This window comes from Mobula hypostoma, chromosome 6 (genome assembly GCF_963921235.1).
Source record: "Mobula hypostoma chromosome 6, sMobHyp1.1, whole genome shotgun sequence".
NCBI classification, from domain to species: domain Eukaryota; kingdom Metazoa; phylum Chordata; class Chondrichthyes; order Myliobatiformes; family Myliobatidae; genus Mobula; species Mobula hypostoma.
The window spans coordinates 130,352,245-130,380,221 of NC_086102.1; the positions used below are offsets into that span (position 1 = coordinate 130,352,245).

A 27,977-nucleotide genomic window follows, 5' to 3' on the forward strand; every position below is an offset into this window, starting at 1 on the left:
CAGCAGCTGCCCATCAACCACTGGCCCTCTGACAGTACCCTTGCATGTACTGCTAAGACTGCCATCCCAGACTATTGCCACTCAAACCATGATGTTGCCATTTCTAGCTAGAGCCAAAGCTATTTGTTATTGAATTTTAAGGACATTTGCTGTTTCACCCCCTTGAAAAAGTGTAAGTAATCACTTTTGATGAAGAACAATAGTCCTGCTGTCACTGAAGTTTTTATGATTACTTTGACTTTAGTTGTCACCTGTTTATGTTCAATCACCAAACTATATTCAATATACGTGTAACTTAGCACAGGTTGCCAGTGTGTAGTTTTATGCCTATAGTTTAGTCTAGAAACATGCAGGGGCCAGATTTCTGTAAATGAGTAATGAATTAGAAGGAAGGTAGACATCGTCTGCAATCAACATAACCTAGTTTGAACAGGGATGTTGACAGGAAGGCATCTGATGCTCAGGTTAGCAAGCCAGAGTTCCTGTTGAGTTATTTTTCATTGAAAGACTGCTCAAAAATAAACTCCCAGATAAACAGAAACAAGAGAAAATCTGCAGATGCTGGAAATCCAAGCAACACACACAAAATGCTGGAGGAACTCAGCAGACTAGGCAGCGTCTATGGAAAAGAGTACAGTCGACGTTTTGGGCTGAGACCCTTCAGCAGGACTGGAGAAAAAGATCAGGAGTAGAGTCAAAAGGTGGTAGGGAGGGAGAAACACAAGGTGATAGGTGAAATTGGGAGGGGGAATGAAGTAAAGAACTGGGAAGTTGATTGGTGAAAGAGATACAGGGCTGGAGAAGGGAGAATCTAATAGGAGAGGACTAAAGGCCATGGAAGAAAGAAAAATGGGGGGGAAAAGCACCAGAGGGAAGCAATGGGTAGGCAAGGAGATAAAGTGTGAGAGGGAAAAGGTAAAAGGGAACAGCACCTTGTATTCCGTCTGTGTAGTCTCCTACCTGATGGTATGAACATCGAATTCTCGAATTTTTGGTAATGGCCCCTCCCCCCACTTCATCATTCTCCTTTCCATTTTCCCTCTCTCACCTTATCTCCTTGTCTGCCCGTCACCTCCCTCTGGTGCTCCTCCCCTCTTTTCCTTTCTTCCATGGCCGTCTGTCCTGTCCTATTAGATTCTCCCTTCTCCAGCCCTGTATCTCTTTCACCAATCAACTTCTCAGCACTATACTTCACCACACCCCCTCCTGGTTTCACCTAATATCTTGTGTTTCTCCCTCCCTGCCCCCACCTTTTATCTTTACTGGTCATCTTTTTTTTCTCCAGTTCTGCTGAAGGGTCTCAGCCCACAACGCAGACTGTACTCTTTTCCATAGATGCTGCCTGGCCTGCTGAGTTCCTCCAGTATTTTGTGTGTGTTCCCAGATAAACAGGCTGGATTCCCACCTGTTGAAATTGCTGGTCAAGTATGACAGAGAAGTAACAATCAACTTTTGCATGGTGGAGAATGCAAGTCCTTGAGACAAAGATTATGTGGACTGTATGTGTCAACTGGGTGAGCCACATTAAGGAAGATAGGAGAGAGGCATATACTGTAGGTCCCGCAAACTTCAACTCTCTCTCCCCTTGCTCACCCCTGCCCCCATCCCAGCATATAATAATGCAGTTGTAGAAATATCCCCAGGATCACCCTTAGAGAGAGGTAGCATTAATTCTTGTAGAAATCCTTCAGTTTAGATCTCTCCGGGGACTCGTTAATGATGAAATGCAAGAGTAGACCACTTGACCCCTCAAGCTAGCTCCTCCATTTAATAAGATTATTACTGATCTCATTATAACCCTGATTCTGCATTCCATCTAGTCTCAGAGTCTTGGCTATGTACTTGAAGCTGAACTTGTTTCCAAATATGGCATGCCTGAAATTGCTTGCCAGGTGAAAAAGATGAGGAGACATTGCCATATTCTGCAGTTTAATCCAAAAAACAGATGAGACTCCAGTCCTGTGTTCACACATAATAGTTACTGAATTTGTTGATGCTGAACTGAAGATGTTATCTCATGTCTTCCTGCTTCAATTAGCACTGTTAGAGCTGATTGTTCAGATGGGTAGTCCTCTTTAATGTGTTTCCTCAAGATTAACCTTCTTGATGAAACAAACTTTAATGAGACCAAGTGTTCAGTCTTGTTATTTACCTATTGTGATCAAATTACAGCCATCTATCAAAGTTGTTTGCTGCATTTTGACAGGTTCATAGCCAGCTGATCAATTAGAGTTTTTGACTGGTCAATATGGTTCACTCATTGTCAGGCTAGCCTATACTGGTTGTGTCAAGGTGTACGGACTTTGCTCATGGTTTAGAAAAACTAGTACAGATAGCTGCTGACCTGAATGCTGCATTGGGTCAATTTACTGTCACCATGATTGGAAGAATGTCCAAACACATAGTGCTTTTGCCTTCCTTTCTGTTTATGGAGTCAGCAGGATTTCTCAGGATATCAATCATGAAGAAGGCACACCAGTGGCTCTACTAAGGAGATTTATATGCCATCAAAAACTCTAGCAAATTTCAAACATGTATAGTGGTGAGCATTTTGAGTGTGTGTATCACAGCCTGGTACAAAGCCTCCAATGCACAGGATCACAAGAGGTTGCAGAGGTTTGTAGACTACCTATTTCCATCCTGGGCCCTACCCTCCTGGCCATCGAGAAGGCAACATCCATCATAAAATTACGTCACCAGCTGGGACATACCCTCTTCATGTTACTGTTATTGGGGAGGAGATACAGGAGTCTAAAGATGGGCACTCAATGTTTTAAGAACAGCTTCTTCCCTGCTGCCAACAGATTTCTAGATGGTCCATGAATACTACCTTTATATTCATCTTTGCAGTCTTTTTTTTGTAGCTTTATATCTTGTACTGTATTGCTGCTGCAGAACAACATATTTCACAACATATGTCAGAGATAGTAAACCTAATTCGATCCTTTTAGGTCAACTAAGTGATCATATGTTGCTTAGGTGAACAAATGATATATGCAATATGAGTAAAGTGGATGTGAATACAGAAATTATAAGCTAAAATTAAAAGATAAGGTGCTTAACAAATTCATCTCTGACTAGATGATAATGGGAACCAAATTCTACCATTGTTTTACTACATCTTGTGAATTAATCCACATCTGACATTGTATTTATTTTTTAAACTTAATTTGTATAAAATTATTTTAATTTTCACATTTCCAGTTTAGTTTTAATATTCATGATTTAATAGTAGATGCCACTGTGGATTTCTTTCTGAGGTGGGTCGTGGTGTGGTTACAATTATGGACACAAGCTGCTTTTGCAGTTAAAGGTATAATTTAATATGTCAAGGTTCTTTAAATTGCTTGGCCATTTTTTTTACTGCTCAAGATTTAACAATGATTCCAATTTGTTATACTTGCCTAATTTGATGTACCATCTGCAATCATAAGCAGAGCTGTGCAGACCCAGTATGCACATTTTGCAACTGTACCGAAACTAATATTGTGCTATAAGAGTGAAAGAAAAATACATGAAATGTGCCATTCATATTGGCCATGAAAATTTAAATCTATTGCTTAGTGTCTTTATTTAAGCTGTCTGTGGTCATATCAAATTATCCAGGAACTTGTAGTTTAGAACAGCAGTGTAAAATGTATTACTCATGGAGAATAGGTTTTCAGTATTTGTGCTGATGTAGCTTGATGACAGATTCCTGCTTATTTCATGACAGAATAATGTTCTCTAATTTCAGATGGAATGTGCTTGGAGTGCAAGGAGCTCTGCTGAGCCATTTTATGGAGCCTATCTATTTTGCCAGCATTATCCTGGGTAGTTTATACCATGCTGATCACTTATCTCGTGCAGTCTACCAGCGACTTACTGATATTGAAAACCTCCCAAGCATTTATACTCTTAACAGGCCTCTGCTTAGTGGTAAGTTCATTCTTTTTTTTCATGGTATTGACAGGGCTGATCTAATCATTCTTATGGGATTAAGGCTGACCTTTGAGTACCTAATTCATATTTATGGAAAATTTGTGTGGCATGTTGCGAGCATCAAGTTTGTTTCACTGTCTAGTTCCCCTTCAAAAAATATATTACAGTTTATGTAATCTTCCTATAAGCAATTTTTGTGAATCTGTCACAGGATTAAGAGTAGATGAGGTGATAAAATAATGTTTAAAATAAAGTGGCCAATTTTCCCTTCACAGATTGTAGCAACAGTTATAAAACAGAGGAATTTCTGCTTGAGTGCTACAATTGCTAGCCCAATAGGTCTGCTGAATGATTTGTCTCTTGTGAGAAAATATTGGTCATGGTCAAATTTACAAATGTTTTATGTCCTGCCTAGAACAAGATGAAACAGCATTTTAGCCTAAATAAACTTTTGAAAGTTAGTACTGTATTTCCAATTGCAAGATGAAGAGTAGGTGAATGCATTTGTTCATCCGGAAGCAATTAGGAACTTCCAATGACTGAAGAATACAGAAGCTAATATTTTAGTTGTACTCGCATTTAAACAAGGCTAATAGATATTTGAGAGAATCAAGAGATCGCAGGTGACTGAATAAGGAGTAACAAACAAACTTCTGGAGGAATTCAGTGGGTCAAACAGCATCTATGTGATTCAGAGTTTCAACCTAAAACATTTACAGTTCTTGTGGACATTGTAAGCATTGTCTTGAGTAGGCATTGTTGTTCTGGCCCGCTCAGCCAAATTTTCAGTTGACCTGCTGCGTGCTGATTTGTCACCACCTTTGATTCACCCTACAACGGTGGTGTCGTCGGCAAACTTGAATAAGGCATTGGAGTTGTGCTTAGCTACACAGTCATAGTGTAAAGCGAATAGAGCAGGGGACTAAGCACACAGCCTTGTGCACCTGTCCTCATGGAAATTGTGGAAGGTATATTGCCAATCCAAACTAACTGGAATCTGCAAGTAAGGACATCGAGGATCCAATTGCACAAGAAGGTATTGAGACCAAAGTTTTGAAGCTTATTGATTAGTTTTGAGGGGATGATGAGGTAGGAGCCATGTATCTTATTTTCTATTGGAGCTATTGAAAATCTATTTATTTTCTGTCTGTATTGTATTTTGTGGCATGTTTATTATGGTAATATGTCTTGTGAATTGGGACATGGTAGAAACAAATGAGTACAGTTATGTATTCACATTTAGTTAATTAGTCTATTTGAGGGAGGGTGAGTTGGGGCAAGAAATGCGCAGAAAACATTGAAGAACAGTTCAGCTCTAAGACAGTGATTAAGCTTCTGCATTGCTTCTAATGTTGATGATTGCCTTGTGTCAGTGTCTTGAGGAAGAAGTTGTGTCTCTTTCTCTCATGACCTTGTATCCACTTTTGCTAGAAGCAGCTTATGATTCACAAAGAGGATAAGCAACAGACATGGTGTGTTAGCTGTAATACCAGAAGGGCAAAGAGCAAAAGGCATGAAAGATTTGGATTTGAATCAAGATACACCTTCAGTGGACAGAGTACTGGGTGTGCAATGGTACATTCAGTCTAATGCTTTCAAGCTTAAGATCACGATCCAAGATAGACCACTCAGCAGAAGGGGGACCTTCTCCACAGTTAGTTCCATTTATGATCCTTCAGGGATCTTCAGCTCAGAGGTGCTATAGATTAAGAAAATCCTACAAGATCTATGTAAGAAAGGGCTTGGCTGGGATGACTTTATACCAACATCCTTGCTCATGAGTGGACAAGCTGGCTGGAAAACTCTGCCAGTTGGAAGACTTCAAGGTTGTTAGATGTTTGAAACCCCTGAATTTTAGAGAAGTTACTTCTGCACAGTTACACCACTTTACAGACACAATTGAATTGACTTTATTACTTACGTCCTTCGTATACATGAGGAGTAAAAATCTTTATGTTATGTCTCCGTCTAAACGTGCAATGTGTAATTATAGTAATTTATAATAAATATTATGTACAACACAATAGTCAATATAACATAGAAATAGAGTTGCATCAGCATAAATTAAGCAGTCTGATGGCCTGGTGGAAGAAGCTGTCCTGGAGCCTGTTAGTCCTGGCTCTTATGCTGTGGTACTAGTTCCCGGATGACAGCAGCTGGAACAGTTTGTGGTTTGGGTGACTCGGGTCTCAAATGATCCTTCGGGCCCTTTTTACACACCTTTGTAAATGTCCTGAATAGTGGGAAGTTCACATCTACAGATGTGCTGGGCTGTCCGCACCACTGCCATATTTTCAAGCTCAGTTCAGTATGTGGTGGACGTCTTTGTTGGGCAGCCATGCCCAAAGAGTTTAAACATTCTGTTATACTAGCAAAGGATCTTCATATCTCAGACATCATTCTGAGGCATGTATATCAAAGAGGGACATGGTGGCTGTAACCACACTTTATCCAGGTAGTGCCAAAAGAGTGCTAGCAGTTTTAAGAAGAATCCTGTCTAAGTGTGTTGTTTGTTAACGGTTGCAACCAGCTCCAGAATGCCAGTGCATGGCAGATCTATCTCTGGACAGGGTCTTTCCAGATGAACCCCTGTTTACACCTGTAGGTGTGGACTACTTTGGACCTTCTAAGGTGAAGAGCAGAAGGAATACAATGAGGTATGGGGTCATATGTTCCTGTCTAGCTATACAAGTAGTTCACATTGAAATGTCATCTTCTTTAGACAGATTACTTTGTTAATGGGCTTTGACGCTTTATAGCAAGACAAGGACAGGTTTGTGAACTGTTCTCTGATAATATGAAAAACTTTGTTGGAGCTGAGTGTGAGTTGCAAGAAGCCATTGAGAAATGGAATCATTCACAGATCAGTAATGTGTTTCTTCAAAAGCGAATTAAGTGGATTTTTAAATGGTGGAACATGGGAGAGATTGATCAGGCCTATACGAAAGTTCATCAGTTCCACCATGAAAGTACAGAATATTGACGACGAGGATTTCCACACAGTCTTTTGTGAAGTAGAGGCTATGGTCGTCCAATTACTTAAGCATTCTCCAATCCTAATGATTTGGAAGTACTAACATCCAAACCATCTGTTGTTTCTGAAGACCTCAGTATCCTTACCACCAGGAGAGTTCTAAAAGGAGACATTTATGCTCGTCATAGTTGGAAGCAGGTCCTATACATATCAAATTTGTTTTGGAGGTGGTGGGTCAAGGAGTATTTACCACAGTTGCAGGAATGTCGCAAATGGTTAGGTATAAAATGCAGTTTCCTAGGAGACATTGACGACATAGTGCCTTGAAACTCATGGATTGTGGGAAGAGTCATCCAAGTCTTTCCAGACAGAGGAGGATTTGTGCAGTTGGTATACTTCGAGACCTCAACCAGCTGTCTGGACAAGTCCATGACCAAGATACTTCTTCTGCAGGAAGCAAAGGTTTGAGGAGTTTCAGCTCCAGAAGCTTCATGACTGACTTGACTTCTTAACAAAGAGCGGTGGTAAAGATCACTGTGTACTGGACTAATTGCTGGTAACCTCTGGCCTAGATCACTGTTACATGACTTGAATGGAAGAAGAAAGTGGACATTTGTATAAATGTTAAGATTTTTGTCCTCCGACTGCTGAAGCAAGAGGTTAAAGATCTCAGTGAACACTCCAGCTAATTAATCAGCATAGCCTGGGCCGGATGCTTTTCATAGGTTCACCCTCCTGAAGGCGGTTTGCATGTCAGCCTCAGAGACTGAAATCACAGAATTATTGGTAGCTGTGGGAATTTGTGATGGTTCCTCTATGTTTTGGTGGTTGAAATGAGCTTAGAAGGCATTGAGCTCATCTGGAAGTGAATCTCTCCCTAAAACTGTCATCTATGGCATTGTTACCTTTAGATGATTGATCCCAGACAACATGGTCCAAGTGCCACATTTTACCCTTGAATGGCATGAGGTATTCCTCTGCTGTTTAGAACCTATTACCCTTCACACTGATGCTCACTGACATATTGGCTCCTGTTGAAGCAATATTTCAGTTTAAGCATTCTTATCCTAGTTTTCAAATGCTCCAAAGTACCATTCCTCCTTATCTTTTCAATGTACTCTGCCCCTACAACCCTCAGAGATATCAGTGTTTTATTTCATGATCATCCTACAGTGCCTTGTAAAAGTATTCAGCTCCCTGTCTCTTTTGTTCACATAAATGAGTATTTATGTATTTACCAGGTATTTTGATCAGTTTATCTGAGAATTTTTATTTTGAATTACATGATCTTTTTTTTCCTGAAGCTCCAGAGAAAACAATCTAAGTTTGTTCAAAGTTATTATCAAAATACATGTATGTCACTCTATACAGTACTACCCTGACATTCATTTTCTTGTGGGCATTCACAGTAAATACAAAGAAATGCAATGGAATCAATGAAAAACCGCAAATAAGATGGATAAGCGACCAATGTGCAAAAAAACTGTGCAAATACAAAAAAAACCAAAATAATAATAATAAACAAATAAGCGATATATATCAAACATGAAATGAAGAGTCCTTGAAAATTAGTCCATAGGTAGTGGGAACAGTTCAGTGTTGGGCTGAGTGAAGTTATCCCCTCAGATTCAAGAACCTAATGGTTGAGGGGTAATAACTGTTCCTGAACTTCATGGTGTGGGTCCTGAGGCTCCTATACCTACTTCCTTATGGCAACAGCAAGAAGAAAGCGTGTCCTAGATGGTGAGGTCCCTTTTGGTGGATGCTGCTTTCCTGTGACAGCACTCCTTGCAGATAAGCTCAATGGTAGAGAGGGCTTTATCCGTTATGGACTGGGCTTTATCTTCTACTCTTTGTAGGGTTTTCCGTTGAAGGGCATTGTCCCACTGTGACGAAGGCCCGTCACTAACTACGGACAGCACATGGTGCACATGGGACACCACTAGTCACAATCCTCCAATCTGAATGTACTCCCTCCACCATGACCCTCTGCCTTCTGCAGGCAAGTCAATTCTGAATGCACCTGGCCAAACTTACTTGGATCCCATGCCTTCTGACTTTCTGAATAAGCCTGCCGTGTGGAACCTTGTCAAATGCCTTACTAAAATCCATATAGATCACATCCACTGCACTACCCTCATCTATATGCCTGGTCACCTCCTCAAAGAACTCTATCAGGCTTGTTAGACATGATCTTCCCTTCACAAAGCCATGCTGACTGTCCCTGATCAGACCATGATTCTCTAAATGCCCATAGATCCTATCTTTTCCAACAGCTTTCCCACCACTGACGTAAGGCTCACTGGTCTATAATTACCCAGACTATCCCTACTACCTTTTTTGAACAAGGGGACAACATTCATCTCCCTCCAATCCTCCGGTACCATTCCCATGGACAACGAGGACATAAAGATCCTAGCCAGAGGCTCAGCAATCTTTTCCTTCGCCTTGTGGAGCAGCCTGGGTAATATTCTGTCAGGCCCCGGGGACTTATCCATCCTAATGTATTTTAACAACTCCAACACCTCCTCTCCCTTAATATCAACATGCTTCAGAACATCAACCTCACTCATATTGTCCTCACCATCATCAAGTTCCCTCTCATTGGTGAATGCTGAAGAGAAGTATTCATTGAGGACCTCGCTCACTTACACAGCCTTCAGGCACATCTTCCCACCTTCATCTCTAATCGGTCCTACCTTCACTCCTGTCATCCTATTTTTCTTCACATAATTGAAGAATGCCTTGGGGTTTCCCTTTACCCTACTCACCAAGGCCTTCTCATGCCCCCTTCTTGCTCTTCTTAGCCCCTTTCTTGCTTCCCTATATTCCTCAATAGACCCATCTGATCCTTGCTTCCTAAACCTCATGTATGCTGCCTTCTTCCACCTGACTAGATTTTCCACCTCGCTTGTCACCTATGGTTCCTTCACCCTACCATTCATTATCTTCCTCACCGGGACAAATTTATCCCTAACATCCTGAAAGAGATCTCTAAACATTGACCACATGTCCGTAGTACATTTCCCTGCAAAAACATTATCCCAATCCACACCCGCAAGTTCTAGCCTTATAGCCTCATAACTTGCCCTTTTCCCAATTTGTCCTCTCTGATTCTATCCTTTTCGATGGTAATGCTAAAGGCCAGGGAGTGGTGGTCACTGTCCCCCAGATCTGAGAGATCTGTGACCTGACCCAGTTCATTACCTAGTACTAGATCTAGTATGGCATTCCCCCTAGTCGGCCTGTCCACATACTTGATACTGAGTGATGCAGGCAGGCATGCTGTACACCATCTTTACCACCCTATCTACTGGTGTTGCCACTTTCAGAAACCTAAAGACTTATATCCTTCTGTATATCAATGCCCCTGAAAATTCTGCCATTTACTACATGCTTTCCTCTTACATTTGACATATCAAAGTGCACCACTTCAAAATTATTCATATTAAACTCCATCCGCCATATCCTTGCTCATGTTTCCAACTGGCCTTTAGTCTGCTGAGTACTTCAACAACCTTCCTCTGTATCTACAACTCTAATTTTTGTGTTATCTGAAAACTTGCTATTCAATGCACCCATAATTCCAACCAAACCTTATTTATCAAAGGAATGAAGCATTGAGATAAGAAGCAACTTTTAATAGTTGACAAGAAACGAACAGTCCCATGAGGGTGATCCTGTTTCTTAACCACTCTTTGCTGATGAATAAAACTAGTTTAAACCTTTTTAATTCTGACTGCGTTAATTAGTTGTAACCGGGAACAAATTAGCTGGTTAAATTGCATGCCTTGTCCATTGAAATGCCACCATTTCAACCTCCAGTCACCTCTACTCGTCTTGACTAATCATTCACTTTTAAACACTAATTCAAAGACTAGGAAGAATGAATATAATAAACCTTTCTGACCTTGCATATTTATAATTTTTATTTTACTTCACAAGCAGTGCGGTGAATGGAGCAATAGATGATATGACGTAACTCTGTCGAAAATGCGTCAATTTGTGTTGCAAGTGGAGTGTATTCTTTGGAAACTGTTACCATACTTGGACTGAACAAGGATTCTGATATTGAGGCAATAAATTGATTTGCCTTGTCCTATTTAAGCCATTCTTTGTTCTGAACTTTTATCTAAAGCCTAGTATTTTTACTCTATTCCATTTGGAGTATAATACTTGTGAAGTAATGACCCTTGAACCTTTCTGTGGTCAGAAATAAGATTAATTTAATCTGTATGGTTAGATGATGCGAGATTGGAAAAGATTTCCATCTTTCTCAGAATATAAAAGCTAGGCTTTGCAGATAGGTCAAACATCATGTCTGAAAATAGTCTGATTTGTCAGCTCACAAAGTGTGGCAGGAATACCAAACAAGAAGATTGACAATTTGAAAAGAAACTTGCTACATTGGACAAAAATGTGGAGTTTGAAGGCGTTGAATTAAATTATATATGTTCAGATATGAACTCGTGTTGATACAGCCAGGAGCCATTTCAGAAATTGGTTATATTTCTCTTACTGTTGTTAATGTTTCTTCTTAGAAGTAGAATGTGATGTGTGGAAGTTTCTCAGAAATTAAACAATAATTTTATTTGACAGTTGTTGTCAAAAGATGAAAAAGAAGCCATATATTTTTTCAAAGGTATTTTGAAGTTTCCAGCTTTTCTTGTTTTAGATTTCCCACACCCATATTTCTTTTTTATTTCCACTCTTTTTATTGGGGTTGGAAGCAGTGTAACATAATGTAAACAATTCACTAAATATCTGCATAGGGAAGAGGTCTGCCCATATTTTGTGGAAAATGTACAGTATCAAATTTCTGTGGGGCACTTTCCTGAATAAGTTTTTTCACGTTTTGCTGTTTTTGTGTTTTTTTCATATGTGTACAGTTTTGCAACTCAAATCTTTTATTTTCAACTGTGTATAAACTAACATGTTAGCTTTGAAATGATTGCTACTACATATAATCTATAAAAGTTGACAACAATCTAATTGGGGCTCAATTTGAGTCTCAAATAGGATAAGGTAAAAGTTAGGAAGAGGAGATTTATTTTCATTTCATAACTTCTGTACTAATTGGTTTAACTTTTACTTGCTATATCTTCAGGAATGTCAAACATTTATTGAACTTGCTCATTGTTCATTCAGATGTTAAAAGGTTACAAACATTTTGCCCAGACTTTTAAAATTATAACCTTGGGAGAGAAATCCGAAGTACGCAGATCATATGTGCTCAGAGTATTCCACTGGATGGGAGCATCCCATAGGGAACTGCTATTTTAATGGAATAGATTGAAGAAGTTCTCAAAGCCTGTGGTAATTGGATAAGGAACTCGGGTATTTTGACGGTGACAAATCCACAGCCTTACAGCTATGTACCTTGTATTCAGCTAGCTGGACTTAAAGTTCCAGAGATAGTCATGCAGGAGAACAGGAGAGAGAGCTGCCTTGGTAATATTCTTCAGGAATCAGACACACACTCTGTGATTTATTATATTTAGTCAATTATGGTCAGTAACATTTGGGGTAATTGGAAATGAAGGTAAACACTTTTCACTGGATATTGTGACAGGTTACTTTGCTTCTGCATTGCTTACTTGCTGGGATAAATGCAGTGCCAGTGCTGTCATCCAGGAGGTAAACACCATTACTGCAGTGTTTAACCTCTTTAATGCAGTAACTCAGCATTTGACTTCTATCCCTTAGAAATCAACAGCATCAGAAATTTAGGAGTATCTACGTGTTGACCCTGGCAGCATCTTCAGATGTTTTTTTAATACTGTAACAGCCTTGCATAGTCTGGTAACCTTCTTTACAGTTTAGCATGACCTTTTAAATATTTTAAGTGCTTCATTTGACAAAAGAAAATATCCTGAATTCCTCTGAACGCATCTACTTGTATTAAGAACCTCAGGCTTAGTGCACATGCACTACAAGATCTTTCTGTACCACTAAGCTGTTTGACCTCCTCAAGTACTATACTTCTCTGGACTGAGTTCCATCTGCCACTATTGTGCCCTTCTAACCAGTCTTTTGAAATCCTCGACAACCTAGAACTGATATTTGTTGCAATAATGGCCTTGGACCTTCGATAAGATAAGTTAGAAAATAAGAACATTTGTGTTTCTCACCTTCTGGTCATTCCAGCATGCTTTACAGCCTCTAAGGTAGCTTTGAAATGGATGTAGGCAACATGGTAATTTAGAAAAGCAATGGGAAAATTGTGCAAAGTAATCTTCCTCAAACAGACATACAGAAATAACATAATGCATTCTTGCTTTTTTATTTGACATTGCTGGTTTTTTGTCTACATATTTTTAATACTATTAAAACTGCCCCTCTGTTCTACCCCCCCCCCGCCCTTTGGCTCAGCTAATGTGTTACTTAAACTTTTTCCCTTGTCTGTTACCTGTGAATTTGACAATTCTAATCCTTCCGAGTTGGCCTTCAAGGTTATCCAATTCCTCCCACCTGTATTATAAGTCAGTTATTTGGTTGGCAAAATTGATGGTTTTGTAGCCAAATTTGCAGAAGATGCAAAGATAGCTGGAGGAGCAAGTAGTGTTGAGGAACCCAACGAGTCTGCAGAGGACTTAGACAGATTAGGAGAATAGACAAAGAAGTGGCAGATGGAATATGGTTTACGGAAGTGTACGGTCATGCACTTTGGTAGAAGGAATAAAGGCATAAACTATTTTCTAAATAAGGGAGAAAATTCTGAAATCAGGTGCAGAAGGAGGTCTTTGTGCAGGATTTCCTGAAGATTAATTTGCAGGTTGAGTTGGAGGAAGGCAAGTACAATGTTAACATTCATTTCGAGAGTAGAATATAAGAGCAAGGATGTAATGCTGAGGCAATATAAGACATTGTTCCGATTGCACTTGGAGTATTGTGAGTAGTTTTGGGCCCCTTCTATAAGAAAGAATGTGCTGGCATTGGAGATTGTCAGGGGGATGATCATAAGAATGATCCTGGGATATTCCAAAAGGGTTAATATATGAGGAGCGTTTGATGGCTGTGGGCCTTTGTTTGCTGTTGTTTAGAAAAATGGGTGGGGAGGGGAATCTCATTGAAACCTATCAAATATTGAAAGGCTTAGATAGAGTACACATGGAGAGGATACTTCCTATAGTTGAGGTGACTAGGACCAGAGGGCACAGCTTCAGAATAGAAAGATATCCTTTTAGAACAGAGATGAGGAGAAATTTATTTAGCCTGATAGTAGTGAATCTGTGGAATTCATTGCTATAGATGGTTGTGGAAGCCAAATCATTGGGTATATTTAAAGTGGAGGTTGATAGGCTCTTGATTAATAAGGATATCAAAGTTTACTGAGAGAAAGCAGGAGAATGGAGTTGAAAGAGATAATAAACCAGCCAAGATGGAATGGCGGAGCAGTTTTGATGGACTAATTGGCCTAATTCTGCTCCACTGTCTATGGTCTTATGTGTCTGAGTTAAAAGATACAGGCGGGAGGGATTGAGTAAGAGAACATGTCATTTACTCATTATGCTGCACTGTGCTAATAGACCTGAATTGTCCCTCATCCTAAGAATTAGTCAGTTTTGAAGTCTTCACCCTTGTTTTCAATTATCTCTGTGCACTCCATCACTCTCTCCTTCACTCAATCAATGCAGCTTTTTCCAAGCTCTTGCACACCTATGATTTTGATCAGTGCACCAAAGGTACTTTCAATGTCCATGTCCTAATTTCTTTGCTTTCCTGGAACAGATGTCTGTCCCTTCTTCCTCCTCTAAAACTTCTTAAATCCTCACACCTTGATCAAACACTTACTGTGAAGTTTTGTATGATAGTACTGCTGCCAAGTATCTTGGCGTTTCATTGAATTACAAAAAGCTGTATAAATGCAAATTGTTGGTCTGATGCAGATTTGTTTTGGTTGACATTGGATAGGGAGAAAGGCACTGGCCTTGACACTGGATAAGACTCCTCCTCCTTTAAATTTGTCATAGGATCTTTTCCATCCACTTAAGAGAAAATGCAGTTCAATTGATTGACTCTTTACAAACATAGTACCTCTGCAGGAGTTCCTCTGTGCTGCATTGAAGCACCAGTCTGATTATTGTGCACATTAGTGGAATGGTACTTGAATCCCACAGCCTTCTGACTTGGAGGCAAGAATGATTAATATTTCACATGGTTATTGATACTACATACCTGAAAGTTGTAAAGGGCCCAGGTCATAATAACTAAAAGTCTTGAAATTAATTTGAATTACACCAAGTGTGTTATTGAATTATTTCATAGGTGCAATTAATTGGTAATTGGTTTATTATTGTCACATGGTCTGAGATAGTGATAAACTCCGTTTGGTATACCATTCAGACATGTTACTCCAAGCATACAGTAAGTGGATCTTGAGCTGCAAAGGGAAAAGAAACAGAATGTAGAATATAAAGCATTACAGTTGCAGAGAAAGTATAAGAAGACCTTATTTTGGTGTAAGAGCTATGATGAGGTAAACAGATCAAGAGTGTATCTTATCATACAAGTAGTTCATTCAAGACGCTTAAAATTAGGGTGCAAGCTATCATTGAGCCTGGTACATGTTTTCAAGCTTTTGTATTTTCTGCTTGATGGAAGTGGGGAGCGGAGAGAACCGGAAGTGAACAAATCCTAACCGTGTTCACTCAGCCTAAGAAGATTATACATTTCATTCACGCAGAATTAGAGCTTATGAAGGTTAAATTTTACCTTTGGAAGAATATTAAAAGTGATGCACATGCACAATGCTAAAGATTTTCAATTGAGCCGATGTTTCCTAACCAGTGAGGCCAATCTGTTCAATATCCAGGCTCTGATATGAAGTGTCAAAAACTGGTTCCAATCAAATTGCATAACTACAATGTTGCCCTTGGATCCACACCAAGTAGAAATAAATTTAGCGGACCTTAAAACTCATTGTAGTAATGATGTCATTTTTCTCCTAACTTCCAGTCATTCCACAGATCCTACCAGGCTGTAAGCTGAACTATATACACGAAAATATAAAAATTCTATTTTATTTCCTTCAATACAATTTGTGACTGCTGCACTCCATTTCATTTCACTGTTTCAACATCTGACCATAAACCTTCACTGAACTTGTTTGTTTTCAGGTATAAGTAACACTGAATCACGTCAGCCAGGCAAAGCACCAAATTTCAGCGTCAATTGGGCTGTAGAGGATTCTGCCTTGGAAATCATTAATGCCATGACAGGAAAAGATGACATGGGGCGACCTTCTCGGCTGTGTAAACATGCTCTGTACAGTCGCTGGTTGCGCTTGCATGCCAAGGTAAGATCAAGCAGGAATTTGTCTCTCAAACAACTTAAAATTTTTGAATAGTTTTTCATTCCAGCTGATTTACCATTTTAAATTTCTCTAAAGCATTCAAAACCGCATCTTCTAAGAGTCTGATATAGTAAACTTCTTTTATGTTCTGTTAAATACTTCCTGGTCAGCTGCATATTAAAACTCAGTTTCCTACACAGCCACCTTAAGCCTGTTCTGCTAGACATTTCTGTCCTTGATTCTTACTCACGTGAATAGTCCCAAGCCTAGCCAAACTGATTTTACTTCAAAACCTTCTAGTCAGTACATGGAGATTGATGCATCAGTTGTATATATTCTGTAAATTGTGTATAAGAGCAGCTGGAGCCTAAGCTGCTTGATTGCCCATTCTTACTACTTCTAGATTGTTAGTACTTTCTATATATATTTCCTGTGAAGCTGTTGGTTCCTTTTGGAAAAAAATGCTCAAAACAGCAGTTATGTGTCCATTAGCTGTTAGTGTCATCCATTCAGTGGTTTACACAAGTGTGTTTGCCTTTGAACTACAGTACATAATAACGCATAACAAATGACTCACAAGCTAAAATTTTGCACTCAAAAATCGTGTGGAATGGGAAGAATCAATAAATATGAAACACAGAGTTTCGTACCATAGAAAGGGTGCAGAGGAGATATACAAGGATGTTGCCTGGATTAGAGAGCATGCCTTATGAGAACAGGTTGAGTGAACTCGGCCTTTTCTCCTTGGAGTGACGGAGGATGAGAGGTGACCTGATAGGGGTGTATAAGATGATGAGAGGCATTGATCATGTGGATAGTCAGAGGCTTTTTCCCAGGGCTGAAATGGCTAGCATGAGAGGGCATAGTTTTAAGGTGCTTGGAAGTAGGTACAGAGGAGATGTCAGAGTTAAGTTTTTTATGCAGAGAGTGGTGAGTGCGTGGAATGGGCTGCCGGCGGCAGTGGTGGAGGCAGAAACGATAGGGTCTTTTAAGAGACTCCTGGATAGGTATATGGAGCTTAGAAAAATAGAGGGCTATGGGTAAGCCTAGGTAAATTCTAAGGTAAGGACATGTTCGGCACAGCTTTGTGTGCCGAAGGGCCTGTATTGTGCTGTAGGTTTTCTATGTCCTATGTTCTAGGGTTAAAGAGATTGGTTTTGTGGTGCCAATTATGATCTGGAATGTCGTGTCTGAAATGAAAGAATGAGTAAACACTTTCAAAAGGAATATGGCACGTCCATGAATTTGTGTGATTTACATCAAGTCATATTATTTGTATTCTGATAGTATATAGTATTGGAAACTTAATTGTTTCTGTTCATTTGGGAACCGGCTCAGCAAGAGGTACATGAACTAATATAGGGATGCATGTGGATCTGTAAATAATAGCTCATGAGTTAGCCCTAGTAATCTGAACAGTGTTGAAATTGCAAAAGGGTTTATACAAGCACATTCTTGTCCTTCAAGATCTGTCCTTCATCTCACCCACATAGCACAGCAGTTATATGCTACATGATACAGTGAAGTTACCTCTAATGTGAAGATAATATTCACACTTCCTTCACATGGATCACTTCTGCAAATGAAAAGCTAAGATTGAGTATTATTTGTTGTTATTTGTAAATGGAGTGGCTATTTCAGAAGTCATTAGGTTAGAATCCCATATAAAACTATCTAGGTATAGGAATGTTGAGTTCCCTTCACTAGATGATGTTATTTTGTTAGCTAATTGGATTGAATGATAGCTTGTTAAACTCTGCAGTCGGCATAACCACTACCATACCTGCATTTAGGTATTTTTGAAGAGGAATTAATTGCCAATGAAAGAAACATTTACTATTAGAGCAGCAGAATATAAATGGCAAAAAAATTCACTTGCAATCCTGATATTTTATGTTACTTCCATTTCCTACAATGAGCAACGTCTCATGGGAAAATCCATAATGAAGATTTTATTCTGAATTACTTTATTTCAACACTATTTTCATTTATGTCTATTGATGGATGTAACCCATTCTTTTCTAGTTCCTCACTCGACATTTTTTTCCTATTTCTATAGTTGCCATGCTTGCTTCAATCCAAGCACGAGAAGTCCAGTTCTTACTATGAAGCAAAGCAGGCTGCTGTTGAATATCAAGCTGCCAAGGAGAGCCTGATCAAAGAGTTCCAGAAGAGTGGATTAGGCATGTGGGTGAAGAAGCCCATTGAACAGGATCAATTTGTTCTGTCTGTCTGAACCCAGAGAGAGGTGTTGGGATTTTTAGGAATTGAAAGCTGCTGGAATTCCATATGTCAGATGTATTTATTAACTTGTAACTTTAAACTAATGTTTTTATTTTGTATTTCTAAAATAAGGACATGTCCCTTTTCTTGGCTACTGGCTAGATTTTTAAAGTAGCACAAAAAAATTATATACAGAATATTTCTAATTGGCTTCTGTACTGAAAGGTGATGTCAGCAATTCTGTCTTTATTTAATTGTGCAGTACTGTACTTACTCTTTTTTTAAATCAAATATACAAGTTTTTTGAAGACTAGTTTTCACTTCAGTTTCTGTAAAAAAAACTATGCAGAAAGCAGTTCCCATAAATTTTAAGCATTTTGTATTTGGTTTAATTGGTCATTTTTGTCAAATTTAGTTCTCATTGCACAGGGTATCCTATAAAGCAATGGAGCATATTTGGTGAATTCAGATACAAGAGTTATTGTCCTAATCTGTGGTGTGCTCAGATAAATCAAGCTGCAGATTGGATATGCTAACCTGGGCACTCAGTTTCATAGAATCATTGAAAAACCTTTCGCCCTTGAGCATTTAATCTGCCCATCAGTAAGATGATGGTTCATCTGTTTTGCTTTACACCACAATAACCATGCTTATCAAAGATATATCAACAATGATTTAAAATGACCTGACCTTGCATTAATTGCCAGTTGAGAAAGAGAATTCCAATTTTTTCCTGTGCAGTGTCTTTTCTTTAACCACACTTAAATACCTGGTTCTAATTTTATCCTCTTTCTAGACTCTCCAACCTGCAGAAATAGCTTCCTTCTGTCTCCCCACCAGTTTCCTTCATACCTTGATAACTAAATCAACACCACCCCCACCCTTAACCTTCTAAATTTTGGGGAAAGCAACTCAAGTTAGTATAATCTCTCCTCATTATCCAGCCCTTGGGATTCAAACATACAGTAACTCTGGTAAATCCAAGCTGCACTCGTGTCCAGAGCTATTCACAATACTCTGGTTATCGTTTAACTGGAGTTTTGTATGTATATCTGTAGTACAATCTACTACCATTTTACGAAGCTCGGCATCAGTAACATTAAATGATTAATTTTTCCCACGGTGTGTTCTTTATAAAAAAGTTGATAGATAAAACCTCTAATTTAATGGGAGTTCTCATAAAATTCAAATGAAGGAGAAAATCTACTCACCTCCTTAGACTAGAAAAATATGAAAATTCTGTAAAACAGACGTATTACCTATTCTGTACAGTCACCTACTGTAGTTATTCACTAGATTTGGAAATATCCTTAATTTGATGAGCTGCAGCATTTGTTTGTATTCAAAATAAAGCACTGTAATTTTTATTTATGAACATGAGTACACTGTTCTCACAGGTCCATCTTATCCAAGGGGGTGCAATTTATTCAACTGAAGTAATTTTTGATTGGATTTTGGCAAATTTAGCACATCTGTATTTTAATTTTTGTTCTGTAAGTATCAGCATAAAAGATCAAAATCCAAAAAAAAAAGTTGTTTTGAAAATTTAGTTGAAGATTTAAGTACTTTTCAGCAAAATTTAAATTACAGCCTAGCCTGGCCAGGAAAGGAATGCAAATAGTCTATATCTGTGCCTGCTGCTTTTTCCTGCTCATTCTTCATGCACGGCCATTAATGTGCTGATTTTCTTCTGTGTAAACTGGAATAGCTTATGTTTTAATGCAAATGTTTCTTATCTTAAACATTGCAACTGAATGAAAGTAATCATGAGTGTAAAGGGTCACATTTTTACTTCACAGTACAGTGGTTAATTTTATCCCATGAAATGTTGACTTCATGCATTGCAGAAAAAAGGGGGAATGCATGCAGCAGTGATTAAATCATTGAAAATGTACTGAATTGCAAGTAAAATAATTCTTAATTATATGCTTCAATTCTGGAACTGGCATGGTTTTTGTGCATTCAAGGTCTTTAACTTGTTTTTGAAAGCTGTATGTTTGTTGTTTCCACTGTTTAAAAATCCTAGTTATAAGTTTAACAAATGGGTATGTTTTCATTCCAAGGTAGTTGCACAATTAGAAAATTCTGCTGGTGATAAACTGAGAGAATATCTTGAGCCTTTATGTACTTTTACCTGAATAAATCAGATGTAGAAGAGGGGTTATCATATAATCTTTGTATATATATTGTGGTCCGGCTTAAGGGGAATACCCATTCTTCTATACATCCACAAGTGTTTTAAATCATGTCAGATTTCAAACTTTTTGTTTAAATAGTGAATTCTAATTGTAATCTTGATTACACTGATAAATACTGTTACCATGTCAGTTCAGGCATGTAAAATTTGGCTGAAATACCCAAATAGATTAGCATGTTGACATGTGAAATTGGCTTTGTGCTTAGCAGCCAGAATAGAATATGCTTACGTCAACATTGGTCTGCAAGACCCAAGGTAATGTGAAGCTTCTGTTCTGTGGGATTTCTGAAGTTTAAGTCTTTTTGAATGAATTCTCTGCAGAGATATGATGTGTCTGTCCATTATTGACAGTACTCAGATAAGTTCAAATTGTTTTTGCATTCATGATTTTAACTTAGAGCTTTGCTTAACTGGAGGCACCATTGCTGCAATAAGAGACCCTATTCTAGTTATTTTGAAGTCAGCCAAGAACCATCTCATCAGTCACGTTTGGTGCAATGATTAAAACTAGATCATCCAAGTCATTTCATGAGATGCAGAATTGTTCAATGCCTTGTCTGATACTTGCCCACGTGTTCTATTACTCACTTGCTTATTAACACTCTGCTTAATATATTCAGTTAATTCTGCTGAAACCAACAATCCAACAGTATCTAGCTAGCTGTTTATTGAAATATTTTTGTTTATTGAGTCATAAAGCATGGAAGCAAGCCCTTTGGCCCAATTTGTCAGTGCTAACCAAGGTACCCACCTAAGTTAGTCCTATACCGCTTTAAACATTTTCTACCCAGATACTTGTACAAGTGTCCCTTAAATTATGAGTGTTTCTTCTTAGATGAAAGATTATGTACTTCAGGTTCATATATGTTGAGTACCTTCTTACTTAGCTAACTGTAGTTTTCTATCATTAGAATTTGTGCCCTGTATCCCAAGAAATTGACAAGTTGTGCCTATCTAGTGAAGAAATGACTAAAACTTCCATCAGCTTGTTTCTGATAAAGGCGGTAATATTGATAACCCACACAATGAGATCCCTCGCACTGGATTTTCACCCGCTTTTTCTAGATTGATTTTTAAATGCAGATTAGTCCATGAAAAAATGCAGAGTGGAAGATGAGGCAAGCCAGCTCAGTATTCATCAGTCTTTTTATTGATAATATTTTAGGCATATATGAATGAGTAAGGAACTGAAATAACTAAATAATTAGCTCTCCAAACCAAAGTTAAAGATGGATATTAAATTTTAATGGAATTTATGTTTGATGTGTTTAACCTTGTAAGCAAATTTAGAATATACTCCATGAATTGGATAATGAACTTGATTCTTTCAGGGTAGTTAGAAAGGAAGTGACGATCCCACCCAGCTGAAGAACAGAACAGCAAGTCTGCAGGAATTGAGAACCTTTCTACGACCTTTGACACTTGAACTCACTCAACATTTGATCTTGGATGAACGATGGGTTACCACATAAATTTTCTATTTAACCTTGTCCACAGGTAGAAACACAGATTTTGATTTACGTTAACTAAATTGTATAGTAGTGTTCGTGGACTTGATAATATTTTTGTCTTGCCTTAGAAAAGAAAGAACAAAAGAATAATGGATGGATTTGACTGTGAAATAATTTTAAGTAGTAAAAGCAATATTCCAATGTTAGAGGATGTAACATTAATTTTAATGCTTAGATTATTTTGATAAATAAATGGGTATCTGATAGGAATTTCCTGCCATAACCTGCTAATTTCAGCTAAAAAGAATTTTGTTGCACTTTTTGAAATAGCAAGGAATTTCAAACCTGCAGCAATTCACTGCTCCACTGGCAATCCCAACTCATGTGCCTTTGTGTGCAATACCACTTTAGTTTCTTGAGTTGCAAATTCATTTACTGCATTTACCACTTCTGTAGAGTTCCAAAACCTGAGGTCACAAATCAATTTAGGATCTGTAATTAATAATTTTGATGACAAATTGAGAAACTACCTAGAGAGAATTGACAGTGTGGAACTTAGTACCATATAGTTAGCAAAAATGTATCAATGCATTCAAGAAAAGGCAGTTTTTGCATTGTAATTTACTGTAATTAGCTAGAATATTTATCTCCAATAGTAGAAAAGCAGTATTTTTGTGTTGTCTCTTGCAATAGATCTGTTATCCTGTGGTGAACCCAATCCACACTAAGGGTATCATCAACTATGTACTTTGTCACCATTGCTATTCCATACTGTAATATCTTATTATTATTAAAGTGATGAATTATCTTGCACTATGGGAATGTATTGTCAAGTATCTAACCCTTGCACATCAGTGGTAATGGAAGGGTGACTTGTTCTTCATTGCTTCAACAAGGAAATGTAGTGTAAATGTCCTTTTTTGTAAGCATACATTTGTTACTTTTATATTTAAAAGGAACAATCGCTTAAACACAACTTTCACTGTCTTATGTAATATAATTTGTACATGGGCTTCGGAAGCACATCGGTGAATACAATGTTTAATGCATCTTGTATTTAATAAGTGAATCCCGTTTAGTTTTTATACCTTTTAATAATCAATAACATTGCAAAGATAAAAAATGTTAAATAAAACTTGACGGCTAAAAAAAAGATTGGATTTTTTAGTGTGTGCAAGTATTCAAATTGCTGTAGTACACATTGTCAAAGTGTCAGTTGGATAAAATAGTTAAAGCACTAATAACTAAACTTCTGCTGGATATTTTGGCCTGTTCACTTTAGGAGAGGTGATATCTTGTGGCTGTGCTTTCTTACTTACATTTCCATTTTATCATCTCAAGAACTTTTTGATGCATTTGTCAGTTCATCAGTTTTGGCTACAGTATAATTTACACCATGCTTACAGGTTAGTGAAAAGAAACTGAGCTTTTTTTTTGGTTGACACATAGTCAGTCATTTGTTCAGTGTCAATCACGTAATCCATTGTGGGGAAGAGCATTGGGACAGATCTAACACCTGGAAAAAAGCACTAATATTGTGACTAACCCTAAAGACGTCCCAGCTTCTAGTTCTGGTCTAAATCAGCACAGGGGTTTTGCACCCTCATGTTCCTTGTTATCCTGTCTGTTGGAGTCCAACAAAGCAGTTTAATCCCCTGAAGACTTTGCACTCAGGGGCAAAAACAATTGCTTCAAATCTGTTTCAGCTTGACCCTGGTTCATAGTTCTCCCTATTAAAATGAATAGAAGACATCAATTCCCAAGAGAAAGATAAATAGTTATGTTTTTATTGTTCATTTTAGTTTTAATTATTTCATTTGATATTCAGTGTGTGGTGAGATTTTAAATTTATTTATTTAAATGTAATATTTTCTCTACTAATTTTAATATATCTTTGTTTTGGGTCCTATTGCTATTGAATATTTGTGAACGTGACAGACATTCACAATATTCAAAGGTCCCGAATGCACTGCTAGATTTGACAATTGTTGAGTCTCAGTTCTTACTCCCTGTCAGTATTTTTGAGTCTAGCCAGCTGTCTGTGTTAGGGGAAAGGGAAGATCAACACCATTGGGAAGAAAGTGAACAAGAAAGAGCATGTTAATCAATGGATAGCGTTCCAACTAACTTCAAGGAAGACATCTACAATATATACTCAAATGTGGTGTTGGAAAGAAAAATCTATTATTGAGCAAATTTAGTAGTTTGGCCATTAGACCATGTAAACACATTTTGTTGGGAAACTAGCATCAACTTTTTAGCTTAATGACAAAATACTCATGGAAGCATTGTGTCCTGGCAGTTCTTTCTTTGCAGATCATATCAAAAGTAACCTGTGGGTTGGAAATCCATAGATGTCGTTCAAAGGATAATATAAAAGACTTGGAAAGAAAATATATACCAGAATAATGTCCAGCTCTTCAGGGTCTAACGCTCTAGAGAATGGAAGATGCCCCTCACAAAATCGTGTTCCATTCCAGTTTGGTGAAAATGCAATCCAAATCTGGCCTATCTGTGCCATTTTAAAATCAGCAGTAGGGTCAGGGAAGATTGACAGAGAATCATTTCTCCAAGCTGTGCAATCGTGAATGGTGATCTGCTATTACATTTTACAGTTTTCTGCCAACTGGCCCAACCTTATTATACAGATGATTTTGAAAACAAACATTTTTTAGATGATTGCATCAAAACTTCTGATGTAGTGGATTACATTTTTAAAATGCAATAATTGCTGATGAAGGTAGAGAATATGAACAGTGGGAGGCAGCTAAGGGAGAGCAGTAATGATGTGATCTTCAAGTTGAACATTGCAGTACTTCCAGGAATAACTGGCCAAAATGTTCTATTGTTTTTATATTAATAGATAGCTCATTGAATTGAGCATCCAACTGTTGTAACCTTCCTCAGCTTGCATTATTATATCTCAGCATTTGACACTCTCAGAATGCAAGCAGGAATAATTAGAGGTAATTTTATAAACAATATTTGTATCATGTTATAAATTTTAGTATTTGCTGCAAAATTTCTTGCTATATCAGGCATCCAAATTAGAAGTACAATATATGTATTGGATGTGAACCACGAGCAATCAACTCAGTTAACATGAGAAAGCATCCAAAGTGATTGACAAGAACACCGTCAAGCAAATCTGCATGCAGGTCACTTGAGGAAACATTATGGCAGATGAATTTGGTCCAAAAAGGAGTTTTAAGGAATACCTTAAAAGACAAAGAGTTTAGGGAGGAAGAGTACTCCACAACTTAAAACCTTCATAACCAGTATTGGAGCAATTACATATGGTGGTGATCAAGAGAGCAAAAATTGTATAGCTCGGTCACTTAGGAAATAGTCAGTGTTGGAGCACTCATATCCAGAGATAACAAGCATGAATAAGATTTCTAGCAACAGATAAGTTAAGCACATGATAAGAAAAGCTGAAATTGTGATGACAGTGATATGATACCAAAATTGTGATAGTTGGATTCTATTTCAAAGTAGTCATGGCTGAGGGATGAGGATAAAGAGTATATACAAGTGATAGAAGCAGATCAATTTAATGTGCAATTATGGAACATTTTCAGTCACTCTGCATTCTATGGCAGACAAGCAATATATTAATTTGAGGCATGGATGGATCAAAAAAGGAAGTTGGGTTGAATATCTGATTTAGACATATGAAAGGATTATTTAATATTCTGATAATGCAGCTATATTCTGAATCATATTTGTAAGTATGATGATTAAAATAGGAAATCCTGTTATTTTAACTCTTTATAGCAATGCATTGGGGTAAAGAACAAAGTAAATGAGATAATGTGTGAGGATGTATAACTTTTCCTATCTGCATTTAGTGTATAGTCTCCATTTTACAGACATGTTATGAATCATGAGGAAAATGATGAAAGTTTTGAATATGATTTTTGGATTTTCATAATATTACTTTCATCTAATTCTGCTTTCCTTGTACATTATTCCTTAAATTGACTCAAATTTGGGACTCCATGTTTTATCCTGTCTGCAAATGAGTTGAATTCTGTCTTATTTCAAAAGCAATGGTTCCATTTAGCAACAGCTGAAATAGTAGTGGGTACCTGGGCAGAGGTAGTTATTTCAGTAATTGTAAATTCCACAAGTAGCGAAACATTGAACTTGGCATGGATATTTTTCATATATCATCCTCCTTATGGACAGTCCTCCCTTATGGCAATGTTGACCAACAGTAGACAACATTGAAAATCCAAGTACAATCCTGAAGTTTGAAAGAATTCTCTAGGCTTATATGAGAGTTCAATTTTAAGTCAGTGATTGTGTGTTCACATCCCTTTGTGATTATGTAGCTATCCACCCTTTTTAAAATTGAATTGACTGACACTACCTGAAGTTGAACAGGTCAACATCCAGCTTTCTCATTTGATAGTTTTTGTGAATTTTATAACCAAACTGTCCTACGTAATGTAGCGATAAAAAGCAAACCAAGGCAAAGCTACGGAGAGAAAATTGTAACTTCTTTTATTTGGATATGAGTTACTAAAATGAGGCATCATTTTCGTAAAATATTCCGTGGCATTACAGGAAAAGAGGGAGATTACGAAAGAAGTGGTAGAGATGATCAAAACTGAACAAGTTGTGTTTAGGAGATTGTTCACCTTAAGACTTTATGGTAACGTTCCACTGTGTAATGAGCAGGTTCTACTGTAATCACTGCATGAGTGCCAGCACTAATACTGTACCAGTTCACATTAACAATCCCAGCATGATTCTCTGTTACATGTAGAAATGAAATAAAAATAAATTTACATCTGACTTTTAGTATATATATTTGGTGTCGTTTTTAGGGAATGTTGCACACATTTTGTATATGTAAAGCTTGTTGCATTAAACACCAATAGTTGTGTTTAATTATTGACATTCTGCATGCCTTTAAAGCTTGGGTTAATGTATTGCATTCTGGTTTGTGTGTGTATGTTCCGTATTTTTGTTGATTGTGTAGTACATGAATCTACAGACTGTGCTGTATGTAGGCTTTATATGCAAAGAAACTCTGCAGTATACTAACTAGAAGAAACTGAAGTCCTTAATCTGGTACCCTCGTGCTAGTTAATGAATATCCTTTGATGTCCAAATAGACTGTTTTCAAAAGTCAGCAAGTATTCAGGTACAGGAATTGGTATGAACAGTTGAACAATCCATCACACTTGACCTGTATAACTATATTTGTTGGAAGTATTCTGTTTTTTTATTATTCAGATCTCCTTTTCAGCACTTACAAACTTTTGTTGCCCATTCTTCTACACTTGGTGTGATGACGATCTATTTATAAATAAGGAATAGTGTTTAAGTTCTCAAAAGACTACCCTGGACAGTGGCCACTTAATTCATTCCAGCGCAAGAAAGAACTAGTTAACCTTTGATTAATGGTATACAAAATAATTTCAGAGATCCCAAAATAATCCAGGAACCTCCCAAATTATTTAGCAGACAAGTGAATACTTTATAAATGCAACACACATCAAAGTTGCTGGTGAACACAGCAGGCCAAGCAGCATCAAGAGGAAGAGGCGCAGTCGACGTTTCAGGCCGAGACCCTTCGTCAGGACTAACTGAAGGAAGAGTGAGTAAGGGATTTGAACAATTTCCAGCATCTGCAGAATTCCTGTTGTTTGACTTTATAAATGCAGTCACGTTCTTAACTCAAAATTCACGTCAGCTAAATATTAAAAGGATAGAGAAAGGCAATAAGGAGAACTCTCTCTTCAAAATTATACATTGAGGCCACATAATGCCTGGAAGGCTATTCCAAATGTTTGTAACTCTGTGCAAAGAGGATTAATGAGTCCTCAATTTGTCAATTACAATTTTGAACCTCTTCCTCTCCAGTGTTTAAAAATAATATTTGGGATTAATGTTTTTCATGCT

General features: G+C 37.7%; 1 protein-coding gene across 5 annotated transcripts in view; it reads left to right on the forward strand.

Moving 5' to 3' along the window:
• The window catches only part of LOC134348399 (double-stranded RNA-specific editase 1-like), a 336,189-nt gene extending 309,330 nt beyond the window's left edge, over window positions 1-26,859 (forward strand). For all 5 annotated transcript variants that reach the window (XM_063051701.1, XM_063051702.1, XM_063051703.1 and 2 more), the window contains 3 exons: window positions 3,737-3,918; window positions 16,015-16,193; window positions 18,250-26,859. In XM_063051701.1, coding sequence (XP_062907771.1) covers window positions 3,737-3,918; window positions 16,015-16,193; window positions 18,250-18,426 — 538 coding nt within the window. In that variant the 3' untranslated portion in view covers window positions 18,427-26,859. The remainder of the gene's footprint in view (window positions 1-3,736; window positions 3,919-16,014; window positions 16,194-18,249) is intronic.
• The last annotated feature ends 1,118 nt before the right edge of the window (window positions 26,860-27,977 follow it).